The following is a 15,412-nucleotide window of genomic DNA, read 5'->3' as shown; positions in this document are numbered from 1 at the left end:
GTAACAAATCAATCGTTTTTTTTAACAAATATCACATTTGCTTTCCCTTGATTTGTTTTTATAACAAAATCATTTCTCTCAATGTGGAACACCTTGATAGCAATCTGTGCGAATTCGAATTCTTCGCGGAGGATGTATCGACGTTTGCGTCACAGAGCTGCATTATTCGCGTTCACACATCTGTTGGAAAATTTTAATGGGTGAAACCATTTGAAACGCGTCGAATATGTTACAGATATTTCGCTCTGTCGCGAATTATACACGCGCTTATATTTTTCCCCGTAATTATTCGCATGTCCGCGAGCAATGCGCCGTAATTAAATTAATCGCGGATGAGTGTCGCATCAATGCGAAAATCGTGATAATACGATTTTTGGAAAGAGAGAGAAAGAGAAAAATAGCAGGAAAACTCTAGGATCATACGACGGTTTCGCATATCGTAGTCAGAACACTTATCATGGAGCAAGTCGGAATGGATTCCGATCGGAGTTATCTTGTTTTCCTTAGAAAACACAATAGGGAATAATTGAATAATTCTGATCGGAATCCATTCCGAATAATTTTGTAATACGTACCCTGAATAACTATACTTGATTTTTGTGAAAATAAACACTGAGAGAAATGATTTTGTCATAGGAACAAATCAAGGAAAAACAAATGTTGTTATTTGTTTAAAAAAACGATCGATTTGTTACAATTGCAAATTAATTCGTCAATGTACAAATAGTCAATAGTATCACTAGCAAATAAGAGGCTCATATATGCAATAAAATCGTTGATAATTGCAAGGTCTCAAATCATAAGAAATTAACCAATTCTAGTTAAGCATTCTCCCTATATTTTTGTATTACTGTGCTTGGTTAGTTTCCTATGACTAAGTTTCCACGATCATCTACGATTTCTATATAAGCATAAAGTCTATCCAAAAAATTGATTTTATATAGATTAGATTTTATATAGGTAGTTTGCTTCTGTTACTAATAATAATTGGTTGGTGTGTGTATGTATAGCAGACTAACAGCAAACAAACAAAATTTGTTGTCACATATAATATTTATTGATCACTTGTTAAAGATACTGATGACTTGTTAAATTAACAAAATCCTTTCTCTCAATGAAGAAATGAGCGATAACTGCGAAGTAGTCTACATACACTCAAAAAAGTGATCTTGAGTTACAGTGAAAATTATCTAAATACGAAAAATAGCTAAAATAGATAAATTTCTAGCAAATATATTGGATATGTACCTAATCATACAGATGACAGAGATAGAATTGATATTTGTGCTATAAATCCTATGCGTATAATACATAATTTTCTATTAGCTACAAAAAACAGCTATAATTCTAGTTGTAGCAACAAAATATTTTTTGCGTGGTATCCAACGAACGCAGAATTGATTCTAAATAAAGCGTAACATGTTCTCAGGATTCGCTCGAGGCGTCTACAGGCGGGACGCATGTATCCCGGAGTATAAAAAGCGAAATGAAGAAGTTAGTCACTCGAGAGAAGACTTTATATCGCTTTTACGACTTTAGGCGAAGCGCAGCATCGAAAGTACATCGCACGCGTGGCATGGTATTATAGGGAATGGAAAAGTTTTTGCTCCTTCTGCTACTGGCAGCGCGCGTTCGCGACGATGAAATTCGCTTCTTCGCGACGCCCGAAGGCAGTATACGAGGAGTTCATTTGGCATTCAGGATGGAGAACGTTGGAGAGATAGCCGTTGAAGGATGCGTGACCAAATAAACGAGTGTCCGAATACGTTTAAGCAAATGCGTTTCTCCGCCGCAACGTGAGAAATTTATTCTTTTCTTCAACGGCGCGGCGCGCGACTCATCACCGAGCTCTCTCGTGAAAAGAATAACGGAGTTAACCGACTGTACTTCGAAATCTTTTTCGCGAGATTGCAAAATCGCATCTGCCATAATACCAGATAATGAATATTACGCGGAAATATGAAATAATGTATTGCGCGAAGGTATAAGAGGACACGAAATAGGAAATGTAAAATTTTTTTGTGCAAAATTACTGGTGACGAGATATGAAGAAGCTAATGGATATGTTTAATGGAGAAAGAGTAAAATGGAATTTATTGAAGCCAGCGGAAAAAAGTTCGGCCAATGGTAATTGGTTCAATGAACGCGAATACGTGGATGCAGAATAAAATTGCTATCAAAATTATGTGAGACTGTGTATGAAACAGAATTTTTATTATGAAATAATTAAAAGTATAGCAGCGCAAATAATAAATAAACTCACTAAACAGAGTATATTATAATTATATGTTTCGTATTTTGTTACACAAATAAAATAAAAATTGTACGATTATCATATTATAATATGTATGATTATCAATAACGATCTTGCAATAATTAATGGTTTCTATCATAAATGTTTTCAGAAGCAATCAATTTTAAATGATTTTTATCGATGTCTATGTATGAAACAGAATTTTTATTATGGAATAATTAAAAGTATAGCAGCGTAAATAATAAATAAACTCACTAAACAGAGCTAAACTATCACAATTATATATTTCGTTGCAAATAAAATAAAAATTGTATGATTATTAACGATCTTACAATAATTAATGATTTCTATAAATATATAAATTTTCAGAAATAATCAGTTTTAAATGATTTTTGTCAATAAATCTGAATATAAAATTAATATCAGAAATTTAAAAAAAAAAGTGTAATTGGACCTAATATAAAAACCACCCAATTAATAATGTCTCTTCCTATAAGAAGCTATAAAGACAGGATCCCGGGATAACGGAATTGGAACGGTTTAATATCTTTAAATGCAAACATGCTGGCATCGCAAGTATTTTTCTGAGGACATATTGGAAAAAATAACGACGATTCGACGAGGAACTGGACGTAAATGGAGGAAAAGAGAATACAAGTATAAACGTGAATTGGAGAGGAAACTATCGAAGAGGAGAGTCGTGCCCACGTTTCCCACAGATTATGCTAACGAGACAATCCCCATGGTACACCGGAGGCGCGTATAACCGACTTTTTTTATATTTTTCTTCGTTCGGCGGAGATCCCGCGTCGCCGCTATCTCTCTCAGACCAAAGGAGCAGAAATAGCGGACGTATCCTGGCAAGCCGAATTGCTCGGGGCCTCTCGGTGATACGATGAAAAAAACACCGGGAGGAATGAAATCTGTCCTAAAAGTGGAAATAGAAACATTTACAGGTATATTTCGAGGAAGTTTTAAGGCGACTTTTTCGTCATTACGAATCGATAATGAGCGATTAACGACGGATTAAATTTTTTTCAAATGATAACGAGGTACTCACTAAGGAGAGTCGCACATCTTTTATTTATGAAGATTATACCGCTGCCACACTACTATCTATTTTATTTCTTTATCTTTTTTCATGATTTCGCTGCGTATTTCAAACTCCTATTGAAGTTTCAATCTACATCTTCATTTACTATCAGAACCCTTGGAGAGGCAGCTTTTTATCTTTTTTCTCCGTACTCATTTGCGGCGTATTTTCGTCGAGCGTTCGGTAATCATGTTCTTAATTGCGCAATTACGCACGCTTCCTTTTTTACGGCGATATGGCAACGTACAGTGACAAGTGGCACGAGAGAAACTCGCAGGCATTACCGCGGGAGTGCACCTTACTCTTTCTTTAGACTCCTATCTACCGGCGGATTCCCCGTTTAAGCCAAAATCAATAGGCGCGTGCTCCGATCTGATAAGTATCCCCGAAGAGAGAGTCTTGCCTCTTTCGTTCATCGAGAGAATCCTCTTGCGTCGTACGCTTAAGGAACATTCGTCTGTATGTGTGAAACTGTCTTTGTTTCTTCCACTTATGAACCATCTTGATTCACTGGAGTAATGTGAACTCGATTTTTATCATCTTTTATATCTAATTTTTGATGGATGAGCCGATATTAATCTTTTATAACTTTTTTTATTATGAAAAACTATATATGTGCTTGATCATATAAAATATAAAATATAAAATATAATATAATGCAAAATAAATATAAAATGTAATGTAATGCAAAATTTTCTACGTATCGCAATAGGCAGAGAATGCGCGACTTGAGGTTTATAATTCCCATTTTAAATTACTTTGCGCTGTACGACGGTATCCCCGAATTTACGCAGGGTCACGTGCGATCTCGTTCCATTTAAACGTGGACTTCGCCGTGTTTCAGCTTCTTCTCCCCCTTCGAGCGTCCCGGTGGCGTTTTTACGCCACCTCTCGCACGACCGTAAATCCTTCGTTACCGGAACTTTTTAACGAAACTCTTTCGCGTAATCCCTTCGGCGTTCTATGTTTGCCGTAAAGATTCCGTCGTCGTCTGTGCGCGACACGTGATGTAGCTTCCATTCCTCTCCCTCTCCCTCTCCCCTCTGTGCACTTTGTCTTATGCAATACTCTCCGATGGAGAACACGCGCGCACGTTGGACGAACTTGCAAGCGCTCTTCTGCTTGCCGTGCAAGAATCCGTGGAATTTTTCGAGTTAGCTCTCCAGACTGCCGCGATCTGAAAATCCGGAACATTTGAACAAAAACAAAAAGGCCGAACGTTTAATCCTCGCGGAAATACGGAGTAATTCCGCTGTCTTCCTCCCCCGCTCTGAACAGTCGCTATCTCCGCCTGTTCTCGATTGTCCTTTCGGTCCGGCTATAGCTACCCCTACTCTTTTTAATTAAAACAGAACTTTGTTCAATTACATTATACACGGGGCGTTCCAGATTCACCACGAGTTTTAGCCATAGATACTCGAGATCGAATTAAGAAGAGTAAAGGTTGTTCCAGCGGTATTGCGGCATCGATAATTGAAGTGTATATAGTAGAAAACTTAATTCTTCTATTGATCTTGTATAAACACGATTTCATGAGAAATTTAAATGTCATGAGGTTAATGTAATAATAACTTTATTTCGTATGCACAATATTTGATTTCTAAGTAAGTCGTGTAATTATTAAAAATATAAAGAAGAGAACGAAAAAGATAATAGGCGCCAACAAGCTGCTGCTGTTTACTTGTAGAAGAAAGATGATAATTTGATCTCAAGGGGATAGAATATAACGAACAAAAGAAAAAGAAAAAGGGAGGGAAAGAACTTAAATAGGTAACGCGTGATAAAATGTGCAGAACATAATCAAGACTTAAAAGTTAAATGTTGAAACTGGAAACATTTTAGTCAGCTTACAGTTAAATTCTTGCAAAAGAAAAATTCAGTTCGATTTAAAACTGAAGGAGATTTAATATTGCGAAATCTAAAGTTAATTTTTCGAGAAATAGAAACGTTGTTCGTCAATCCTCGCGACTTTTAATTGATGATTCGTACCTGCTTGCGCACGAGTTGCGTATCGAAATAATTTCGCTGTGGCGGGTGCAAATGTTTCTTTGATGACATTGACTCATTGTCGTTACCCACACTAATAGTCGCTTTTGCCCGGAGCATGTCTGCCTATTAGCATACGCATTCGAGCGTGTCGCGCTTCTTGCTGCTCCCTATCCTCATTTGCAGAATATCACATGAAATGGGATCTCCAAAAGTGCTTCTCATTCCTTTTGATAACTCATTTTCTTAGCAAACAGTGAAGCGGTTTCATGAACCATCGTCTACTGTTACATAAAATCTTGTAATTATGCCAATTTGACATTTTCGTAAGCATTATCTTTTTTGCGTAAAATCGTACTACTCCTGATTCTTTTCGTTTGTCGATATCTTATGAAATCGTCAAATGTGTGTATGTTATTCTTGTATCAAAGAAACATATGTTTACAGTTAATAAATATTAAGTCGCAGTGCTATTTAAATAAATATTTATGAAAATGAATTAGTGTATTTTTCTCTTACAAATAGCGAAACGTTTTATAAACCATCATTTATGATTGCGTAAATGATTGAGAAATCATAAGATCTTTCACAAAAAAAAATGTTTTTTTAAATTAGGTATTTATATCTTTTAATAAAACTATTTTTCTGCAATTTCTATATGTCATTTCCTTATAAAATCACTAAAGATTATATAAACAGGTTTTTTATGTATCTTGAGTCTCCTAACAATAAGCTTTTTATTGAAAATTGAAGGATTCCTTTAAGATAGGACTTTTGTATGTGTTTGAAAAAAATCCTATAATAGTCCTATAATATACCTATAGTAAGATCTCAAATACGTCTTTTAAGTAGCAAGCTAGTTTGACATAGTCAAAAGCGACTTTTTTTTTGTATAAAATCGTGGTTTCTGATGCATTTTGAGATTTCACCATTGAATAGATCTATGCATTCCGGCTGATTACGAAGAGTGCTTAAAGATATGTGTGTAAAACAGCGATAGGAAGATTTTCATATCGCGCGACTTTCTAGTGCTGACGATCATTTTGTCCGGAGAACATTTCGCTATCTCGCACGAACGAGAGAATCGTTCGGTCAGAGAGTACATTTTAAATTCGCGATTTCAACGATATGGGGATTCTCTCAGGCCGCAGAGGAGAAAGGCCAGCGAAATCCAAACTCTTTGAATCGGTGGACGGCTTCGCGGTCGCCATTGTGTGGGTGGCTTACCATCGTTTCTCCGGGATAAAGCGAGGTATCACCGGATACTGCTCATCCCAAGTCTATCGCCGGAGCCGTCCGACGGCTCTCGAGGATCCTCTCTTGAATTAGATCGAAGGACGATGCCCTGTGACTTTTATAATCGCCTTTAATACCGCTCGTGAAGGGTCGCCTTCAGATGCTGCATAACTATTTTATTAACGCTCGCGAGCGCTTATTGCAAGCGGCAAGAACATCTGACGATCTTATTAGTTCTCACCGTTATAGAAGAATCAATAAAAGACGGACTTACAAACTTCGTTTATCTATTTTATTTCTTTCCTATTCTATATACATGTCAAAAATAATTTAAAGAATTCTATGATTTATATAATTTACGTATTCATTCTTACGTATTATTATATTACATATGGACTACTAATTAACATTGCCAAGGCGTCCCCAATTAAACATTTTACATGCCACGCATTAATAATAATTTGATATAATTTAATTAATTGTTGGTGATAGTGTGTTTATGGTCCGATTTTTTATTAACTTGTGATTAAATTTAATTTTGTTTCGTTCAATAGACTTCACTTATCATAGATAATGCTCATAAATAATTGAATAAAATATTAGATTAACTCTAACTTAGTCACCAAATAAAAAATGTGCTTATGTGTATCTTGTCTGTGTTATACTTATTACATGCTTTGAGAAAGGGTCTTTATTAGATGGCGAATTTTCAATCGAGTACGGAATTTTTGGAATAGGAATTAAAACATGGAAAACAAATTGTAATAAATATCAGCATGAAAAGAACTTTTACTGAAGTATCTAAAAATTTAATTAGATAGAGAATATGAATATAATTTTGTTTGAACCGTAAAAATAATTATATTGGACATTCAAATAAATTGTTAGACTTATAAAACATTTTGCAACATAATCATCAACACAAACATTCTACACAATTACTTTTATATTCTAATAAAATTATTTTTAGATCTAGTTAATTTTTTGGATACTTTAGCAAAATCGTTCTTTCAGTGAATATAATTAATTATTGTTATATTTCGATATGATAAATAAAACATTGACTAGACTAATGAATGTACTTGCTAGAAAAACTTTGTGTATGCCAGTGCAATATCAAATTAAGACTATGTATTTTTGCACGAAGATGCCCAGCGGCACGATTTAACCTCACGTTAGCGTAAACAGAACGATGTCTAAAACGAGAAGGAAAACGAAGTTGGTTCCGGCATAGTGCAGCCGTGAACATCGCGGCGATCTTAATTTCCTGGGCGGATAGTGCGTGATAATTCCGATGAAAAATTCCATCCTGCGCACGGTGTAATTAACGAGGAGATGGTAAACCGCGAGCATATACGTTTGTAGTACTCGTCCTGTCCAGTCGCGAAAGGACCTAATTAATTAGATATCCCTATGACAAATTGCTAGAATTACACCTCGCTGATTACAATTAGACCCGGAATGAAATTCCAGCGCAATAAAAGCGTGGCAGGCTATACTTGCGTTATGTTTTTTGTTCCTCTTTCTTTCGCTTTCTCTCTCTCTCTCTCTCTCTCTCTCTCTCACTTACTCACTCACTCATTCTCATGTGCTCATACGTGCGAACGAACTTTACGCATACGTTTTGCCGTTTATAAGAACTTACTTTTATGAAAAATTAAACGTAAAATTAGAGTCCTTTCATTAGAGAGAAAGGAAGAATAAGAGACTAGAGGAAAATAGAGTAGAAATGCAGTTGCGCTACAAATGCTTTGAACTCTTCAGAAGATCTACTTTCCCTTAATGAAATTTTCCATTATTTCGTATTTTGGAATTAAAATATCTGAATATTATACGTCATACGAAAGAAGAGAAGCAATTTAATTAAAACATTACAAAGAAGAGCAAGAAAAGACATCTTAGGAATTAATAATTAACAAAATTATATAAATAAAAAAATGACAGTATAACAATAGTTGTACTGTGAGTATAACGATTGTTTGAATTAAAATATATTTTATCTAGCAGTGACTATTATTTCTTCATCAGAGACTATTACTTCTGATAAATCTACAACATTTTCCAGAGGAGTTTTGCAGCTTTTTTTCCAATGAAGCGAAAATTAAATTTAAGTAGTTAATAAAAAGGTCGGCAAGGGTCAAGTGGGAAAGAGAGCGGAACGAAAGCATAGAAAAAGGAGGGAAAAGATTGAAGGGGGGCAAAGTGCGCGAGCACGGCTAGGGCAGATCGGCCAATCCATGGTAATCAACGTAAAACCAACCCCATGAAAACTGGGGAGAATGGTCGCGCGGGTATTCGGATTACAACTGCGAGATTCAAGAATTTTTCCATTTATCGCTCTTCTTGCATGAATGCATACAAGAATTCGATACGAGAATATGGGTGGCTTTCTACTCTTCCAGGCCGACTGAAGGGCGTGGAGGTGAAAGACCGAGAGAGATGTTATACCCATCCTCGACCCCCGTCTTGAATATCTAATCGACAGCATGCTGTTCGCTCATGCATGCACTTCTATGGTGGCGAATCGCGGCTGTGCATTCCGCGAGACACTGCTCGTCGACGATGCCAAGCGCATTCATTCTTTCGTTCCCTTTTTTCGAACATTCGCAGCGCATCGTATTTTTCCAAGCGCGACGCGCGCGACATGATCACATCGTCGTGATATCCGGTGAGATTGGAAAGGGCTGAGCGCGACACATAACGCGTTACAAAAATGCGTTGTTTTGCTTGTCATTTATCGATGATGAAAGATTGAAATTCGTAAATTGATGGTAAATTTAATACATTTTTTAATATTTTGCTATTATCTGTGGCATTGTCGTCTAAATATGTTATTATGATACTTGCTCTTCAATTTCTTTTTCTACCAAAAACTCGAAAGCTTTCATTGTATTATCTATAGAAAATAATTTTTATTATATTTATTATGTTCCCTCGATGTGTGTGTGTGTGTGTGTGTGTGTGTGTGTGTGTGTGTGTGTGTGTGTGGGTGTGTGTGGGTGTGTTTTTATCTTTCATTATTAATTCGTGCAATCAAGAAAGAGAAAGGGACATAAAGTAATTAACATAAAATAATTACACGTCACATTGTTGTATTGTTTCAGGCCAAATCACCCCCGAAGTTTTGCCCGAGTTCTTAGCTCCTTTAGAAAATCATACGGTGATTCAAGGTCGTGACGTCTTCTTTACCTGCGTCGTTAATCATCTGCAGTCGTACAAAGTATGATGTTTTTTTCTAAACAATCTTTCTTCGTGTTTTATTGTAAAAAGCATTAAAAAAAAAAATTGCTAGTCATAGCACACTGAATATTAGAAAAGAATGTACATACAATGAACATATCTTTTATAAAACGTATTGTACATCAAGATTTATATGTCAAAAAAATGTAGCAGTTTTCTTTCAAAAATTTCTTTCTCTTTTTAAATTATAATATAATAAATATATAAATATAGCGCATTAAATATATGTTTCTAATAAAATTAAAAATATGTGAAAGCTCATATTTTTATTGAAACAAGATAGAAAATCAGATCTGTCAATTTAAATTTGCATATTTCTACGTTTAGTTTTACTTTTAGAACTCGTTTCTTCCGTGAGTCTGACTATATCCGTTTATAACTACTGCAAATGATGGTGCGAGCGTCTGCTACGTCGTGAACTAATTTTAGACTTTATACATTTAATTTAATAAAATTTTATATTTTTATCTTTTCTCAATCATCCTTCATTGTTCATTTTAATAGACATTTCAAATTTAGCAAAATTAATTTTATACAATACATTTAGTAATAGATTAACTGTATAATAGAATTTTATTATATTTTCTAATTACACACACGCACATATTTTCAAGCGGTTATCTGTATTTTCCGATTAAAAAGTATAATTAGAAAGTTAAAATTGTAAAATTTCCGTTCTATCTTTGTTTCAAAAAGTGAAATTTTCTTTCGGTATTTTAGGTAGCCTGGATAAAGTCAGATTCTCGAGCGATTCTGGCGATCCACACGCACATGGTGGCGCACAATAGCCGACTATCCGTCACGCACAACGGGCACAACACGTGGAAACTGCACGTGTCGAATGTCCAGAAGAACGACTCTGGTACCTACATGTGTCAAGTCAATACCGACCCTATGCGCAGTCAGGTGAGACAACAATTCTATATATGTATTATATGTTTATATACTCAAATATTGAAAGACACGTAGAACAACATATTGTAATGCAATTAAAAGTCTAATTCTTTATTTCCTTTCTAACAACGCTATTGCGTATCCCCACGTTTTTGCATACATATCTTTCCATTATTATTTACTATTTTTTTTTTATGACACGGGTACCCGCATTTTTTGAAATACCACAAATACCGCTTCACACGGTATTAATCCGTTAAAACATGTTGCGACGCAGATCCGCAATAACAACGTATCTCTGTTAAATTAATTTCCATTTACCTTCCGCACGATGCTTTATTTTTCGATGGCGTTTCCACGTTGAAATCGCGCACGACGGTCGTTACGCACGCGGTTCTATCGATTTCCACCGACAAAGCACCATGTCGCGTAGCGCGATGTAATTCGATTAAAAAGATCGAGGTTTCGCGCAATTTCGTCAGATCCGTTCAGTGGAATTTTTAAAATTCCATACACAAACCCGACCATAACTTTTTAACGCGCGCTTTTTCTTCAATCCTCTCTGACCATTATTCAGCGATTCAATATCGATTGTAATATCAGCCCATCATTGCAGCTGCAATTCAGAATTGAAAAACAGGAACTTTTACGTTATTAAAAGTAGAAGATTTCAAGTTGACAAAATTAGAGTGGAAGCTTATCTCCTAATTCTTAAAGACTTCGCTTGAATGTTTGAATTCTTATGTGTTCTGGAATTTAACAAATTTTTCTTTCTAACGAAAAATTAATTGTTACAAATATGTTATTAAATATAAAATTGTTATATGCGAAGCAGTGGAGAAAAAATTGAGACTAATGAAAACATTTTTCACATGTATTATCTTAAAATAATTTCTGTTCACAATTTCTGTTCTTGTTAATAGAGGAAAGCCTCCTATTATAAGATAGACGTCTAATATGAGCGGCGTTTCTGCTAAACTAATAAACGCTATCTATTGGTTTCACCATGAATTTATTGCTCTTGAATTGAAAACTGTTTAGTGAAAAATTTCATTATTAAATCATGTCTGTAGTCGCTATAAAAAATATTTTAGAATTTGAATGTCTTCATTGAGATCAGTCTTTAAACCTTTATTATTTAATAAATAAATATTTGACAATAAATTCTTCATGTAGTGATAGAGTGAAATTGTATTAATAAAAAAATACGGGATGTGTTGAATTGCTTAATTATAGAAATTAGATTTGATGATCATAAAACTGTAAAAACATAGTTGAAAATTGTTGCTAAAATATAAATTTTATTATACAATAATATAAAGGACAACCGGAATAAACATCGAGTGCCTATTTCTGCGATGTTTGGTTCCAACTAGAAGGCGAATTCTGGGTACAATGCATCTTGCGTGCACTCTGGTTGTGTTTGTTTGTATTTTAGAAACATTAAATAAAGTTTGTTAATTGCAATACTTATGTGCTTTGCGTGTTATTATCAATTTCTCGGGGCTTTTCTATAAGAAGCATAATTTTTTTACTTTGTAATTTATCCACTTTTTACATTTCTTTAATTAAAAAAAAAATAGAATTTGAATTAATTTTTACATAATATTATCTTAAAATTTATTAAATTCTCTTCAAAATAACCTATTATTATTTTAAATTCTGTAGACTTCTTACCCAAAATGAACTCGGTATTTCATAATAGGGGCTTTCCTTTATTATTTGTAACTTTATTAATACATAAGAAAAAGAAAGGAAAAGAAAAAGAGAGTTCAATAAAACACATAATGTTCATATAAAGGGAAAATTGTGGTGGTCAATGAAATGAAAAAGAATAAAATCCTCACAACGTGACGTCATGTGGTTTTAATTATGTAGATTTTCGATAAAGCGTAAGCCGCGTATTCAAAAAGGCACATGGAAAATTATTGTCGACGTTAAAAGTATATTAGATGCGCATATATTGTATATCTTCGGGCGACTATTTTCCCGTCGTTGGTTCTCGGATCGGTCGTTCGAAATACCCCATCGTGCCTTAAATCTCAAACCAAGTCGATCGACAGTAAAATTATTTATCGCATTTACATCGCTATCTTATCCACTCGGGACGTGCATTCACCAAAACCATTACCAGGCAGTTACTACGTCCTTTCGTAAGCGCTCGTAAGTTTGCAAGAAGATGCTCTAAAAAAATTTTTATCGATTGAAATATGAGAATAGAGAAAGTGTCGAAGCTGCAATATATAAATATTTTGATTTATAAATAAAGTTTTCAGAAATTTGAAAATATTTGCTAAATCAATTAATTTAGAAAAAAAAAACATTAAATATACAGGATGTCTCGAATTTAAATGGCTAAACTTTAAGAGCATGTAGGGGATCGACAAACTAAAAAAAAAAGTTTTTGTAGATCTGCTCGTTTTTGCTTTTGTTTGAGCATTTAAATGCGGGACATCTTGTAAAATTAACATAGCTAATGCAAATTATATAAGTGATTAAACATATCTTTATATTTGATCTCTGATGATTTTTAGAAAGTCGTGATCCCGAATTTTCTTTCATTCATTTTTCTTTCTTGCTATCCTCTTTTTTACACACACACACACACACACACACACATACACACACACATACACACACACATACACACAAAACATAGATATATATATACACATTACATATACTCGTGTTATCTCATTCAAACTTATCATTTGTCTTGCTCACACTACGACAAGCACTCTGGGCCCTTTATCTTGCCACAGGGCCGTATATTGCATCGGAAGGTTTGCCACTCTGCCGGTCGCATTGAATTCCATGGGACATGTGCACCGCACCACGCCAGTAAATTTGACCTACATTCACATTAACCCATAACACACCAGCGACCGCCGGTACGTGCTCAGGAACGTAAAACGATGTCTTTTTTACATAACCACGAGACACTTTAGTGTGGTTTATGTCGACTGACGTCTCGCGCAAGGCGACGACATGATATTTCCGACCTGACAGTGATGAAGTTAATGTTTAATACTGCGTCATACATGTGCGAAAATAATAAATATTATTCAGTTCTGTGTTCTCATTAGCTTATTATTATACTAATTGTCGTTGATTCTTATAAATTATATGTGTTTTGAATTTTACAAAATTACAACACTTTGCTTTAAACATTTTGACTTAAATTTAAGATTTTTCTTGTGCTTTTTTAAAATTATTAAATAAATTTGATTGTCTTGGATTCGAAGATTTGTCAGAACATTATAAATTTCTTATTATATGTATAAACTATTTTTTAATTAATGAATTTAGTATTATTTTTTAATATTTTCATAATTAAGATCTTTTAATTAGATTTTTTTTTAAGTACTTTTATATAAAAGGATTATTGAAGGACGTAAAGCAACAGAAATTTTATATTGTTGTTTTCACGCTATTATTTTACCATTGCAAATATATGGTACAACAATAAATTTTTGTTCTCTAATTAAACGCAGCTGGAGCTCAGATTTCATCAATTATCAGGGAATTTTATTTTTTATCTATTTATGTATTTACGTAGAATAAAATGTGTGGAAATTTTACGTTTGTTCGTGTGTCTCGGACTATATATGATATTATTATTATTATTATAGCAATATTAACTGTGAAATTTTTAAATGATGTTTCACTGCGGTATTAAAATATTATTGTGGTAGATGCAGATCTCATCTCAGCAAATTTTGCGTAATAATGAACGAAGCACGTTTACTAGGGGAAAAAAAAAAAAAAAAAAAAAAAAAAAAAAAAAAAAAAAAAGGCCAAATTTGTGTGATAAAAGAAACAAATTCAAACCGACGTTTATTTTATTTCGCGTAAAACTATAAATTTCGTTGCATGTTTGTTTCATCGAATTGAATAGGCTACGTGTACTATTTCACATCCAGTAAATTCTATACTCTTGCACGTTATACCCGTGCGAGAGTACCCTCATCGTGTACGTGCTTGGGACCGTAAAACAATGTACTTTTTTTCCAGTGAGTAGTTCGAGCCTTGTCTTTGCGCAGACGGCTTTAGTATGACCTTTCACGAGCTGTTTACTCCGCAAAAAGGAATTCTTTCTAACTCTTTGATCTTCACGTTCGTAGTACATCAAAATGCAATTAATCCGTTCTTATCTTTTGCTAGAAACAGTTTTAATAATAAAATGATTCAGATTGCAGATTGTTGCACAAAGAACCCGATAATAGAAATCCTTTTGTAATATTCGACAATCTGTATACAGAAGAGTAATTTTAAACAATAGTTCAAATAGTTCCGATGTGATATAAATTTAAAAATTAAAAGAACAAATGATATTATTTAATTTTCATTTTACAACACATAATTATAAAATTCTGTTAGAGACTGATGATATAATTTGGTTCTCACTAAATATCAATTTATTTATATAGAATAACTCCGTTATATACGCCGCACCTATTAAAAATTTAATTTATTACGTATTATTTACTGTGTTTAAAGTAAATGAACTTTTTTTGAATCCTTGTATTTTTTATCCCATAAGAGTGGGATATATGACTTCTTATAAAGAGAAGGGGGATATGTACGACTCATGAAAAATTTATAAATAATGCATATAAATAAGTCGTAAAATGACACAATAATTTATAAAATGCGCTTATAAAGTTTTATTAAGAAATAAGAAAATGATAAATATATATATGAAGTAA

General features: G+C 33.9%; 1 protein-coding gene across 1 annotated transcript in view; it reads left to right on the top strand.

Annotated features, from left to right (window-relative positions):
* LOC108686742 (lachesin-like) overlaps positions 1 to 15,412 on the top strand; it is a 31,771-nt gene that overhangs the window by 5,914 nt on the left and 10,445 nt on the right. Inside the window, exons 2-3 of the mRNA XM_018192192.1 lie at positions 9,674 to 9,789; positions 10,530 to 10,715. Of these exons, the coding sequence (XP_018047681.1) occupies positions 9,674 to 9,789; positions 10,530 to 10,715 (302 nt within the window). The remainder of the gene's footprint in view (positions 1 to 9,673; positions 9,790 to 10,529; positions 10,716 to 15,412) is intronic.

The sequence above is a fragment of the Atta colombica genome, unplaced genomic scaffold (genome assembly GCF_001594045.1).
Source record: "Atta colombica isolate Treedump-2 unplaced genomic scaffold, Acol1.0 scaffold189, whole genome shotgun sequence".
In the NCBI taxonomy this organism is placed as follows: domain Eukaryota; kingdom Metazoa; phylum Arthropoda; class Insecta; order Hymenoptera; family Formicidae; genus Atta; species Atta colombica.
The sequence above is the reverse complement of the archived record's forward strand: the minus strand, read 5'-3'. Positions and strand labels throughout refer to the sequence as shown.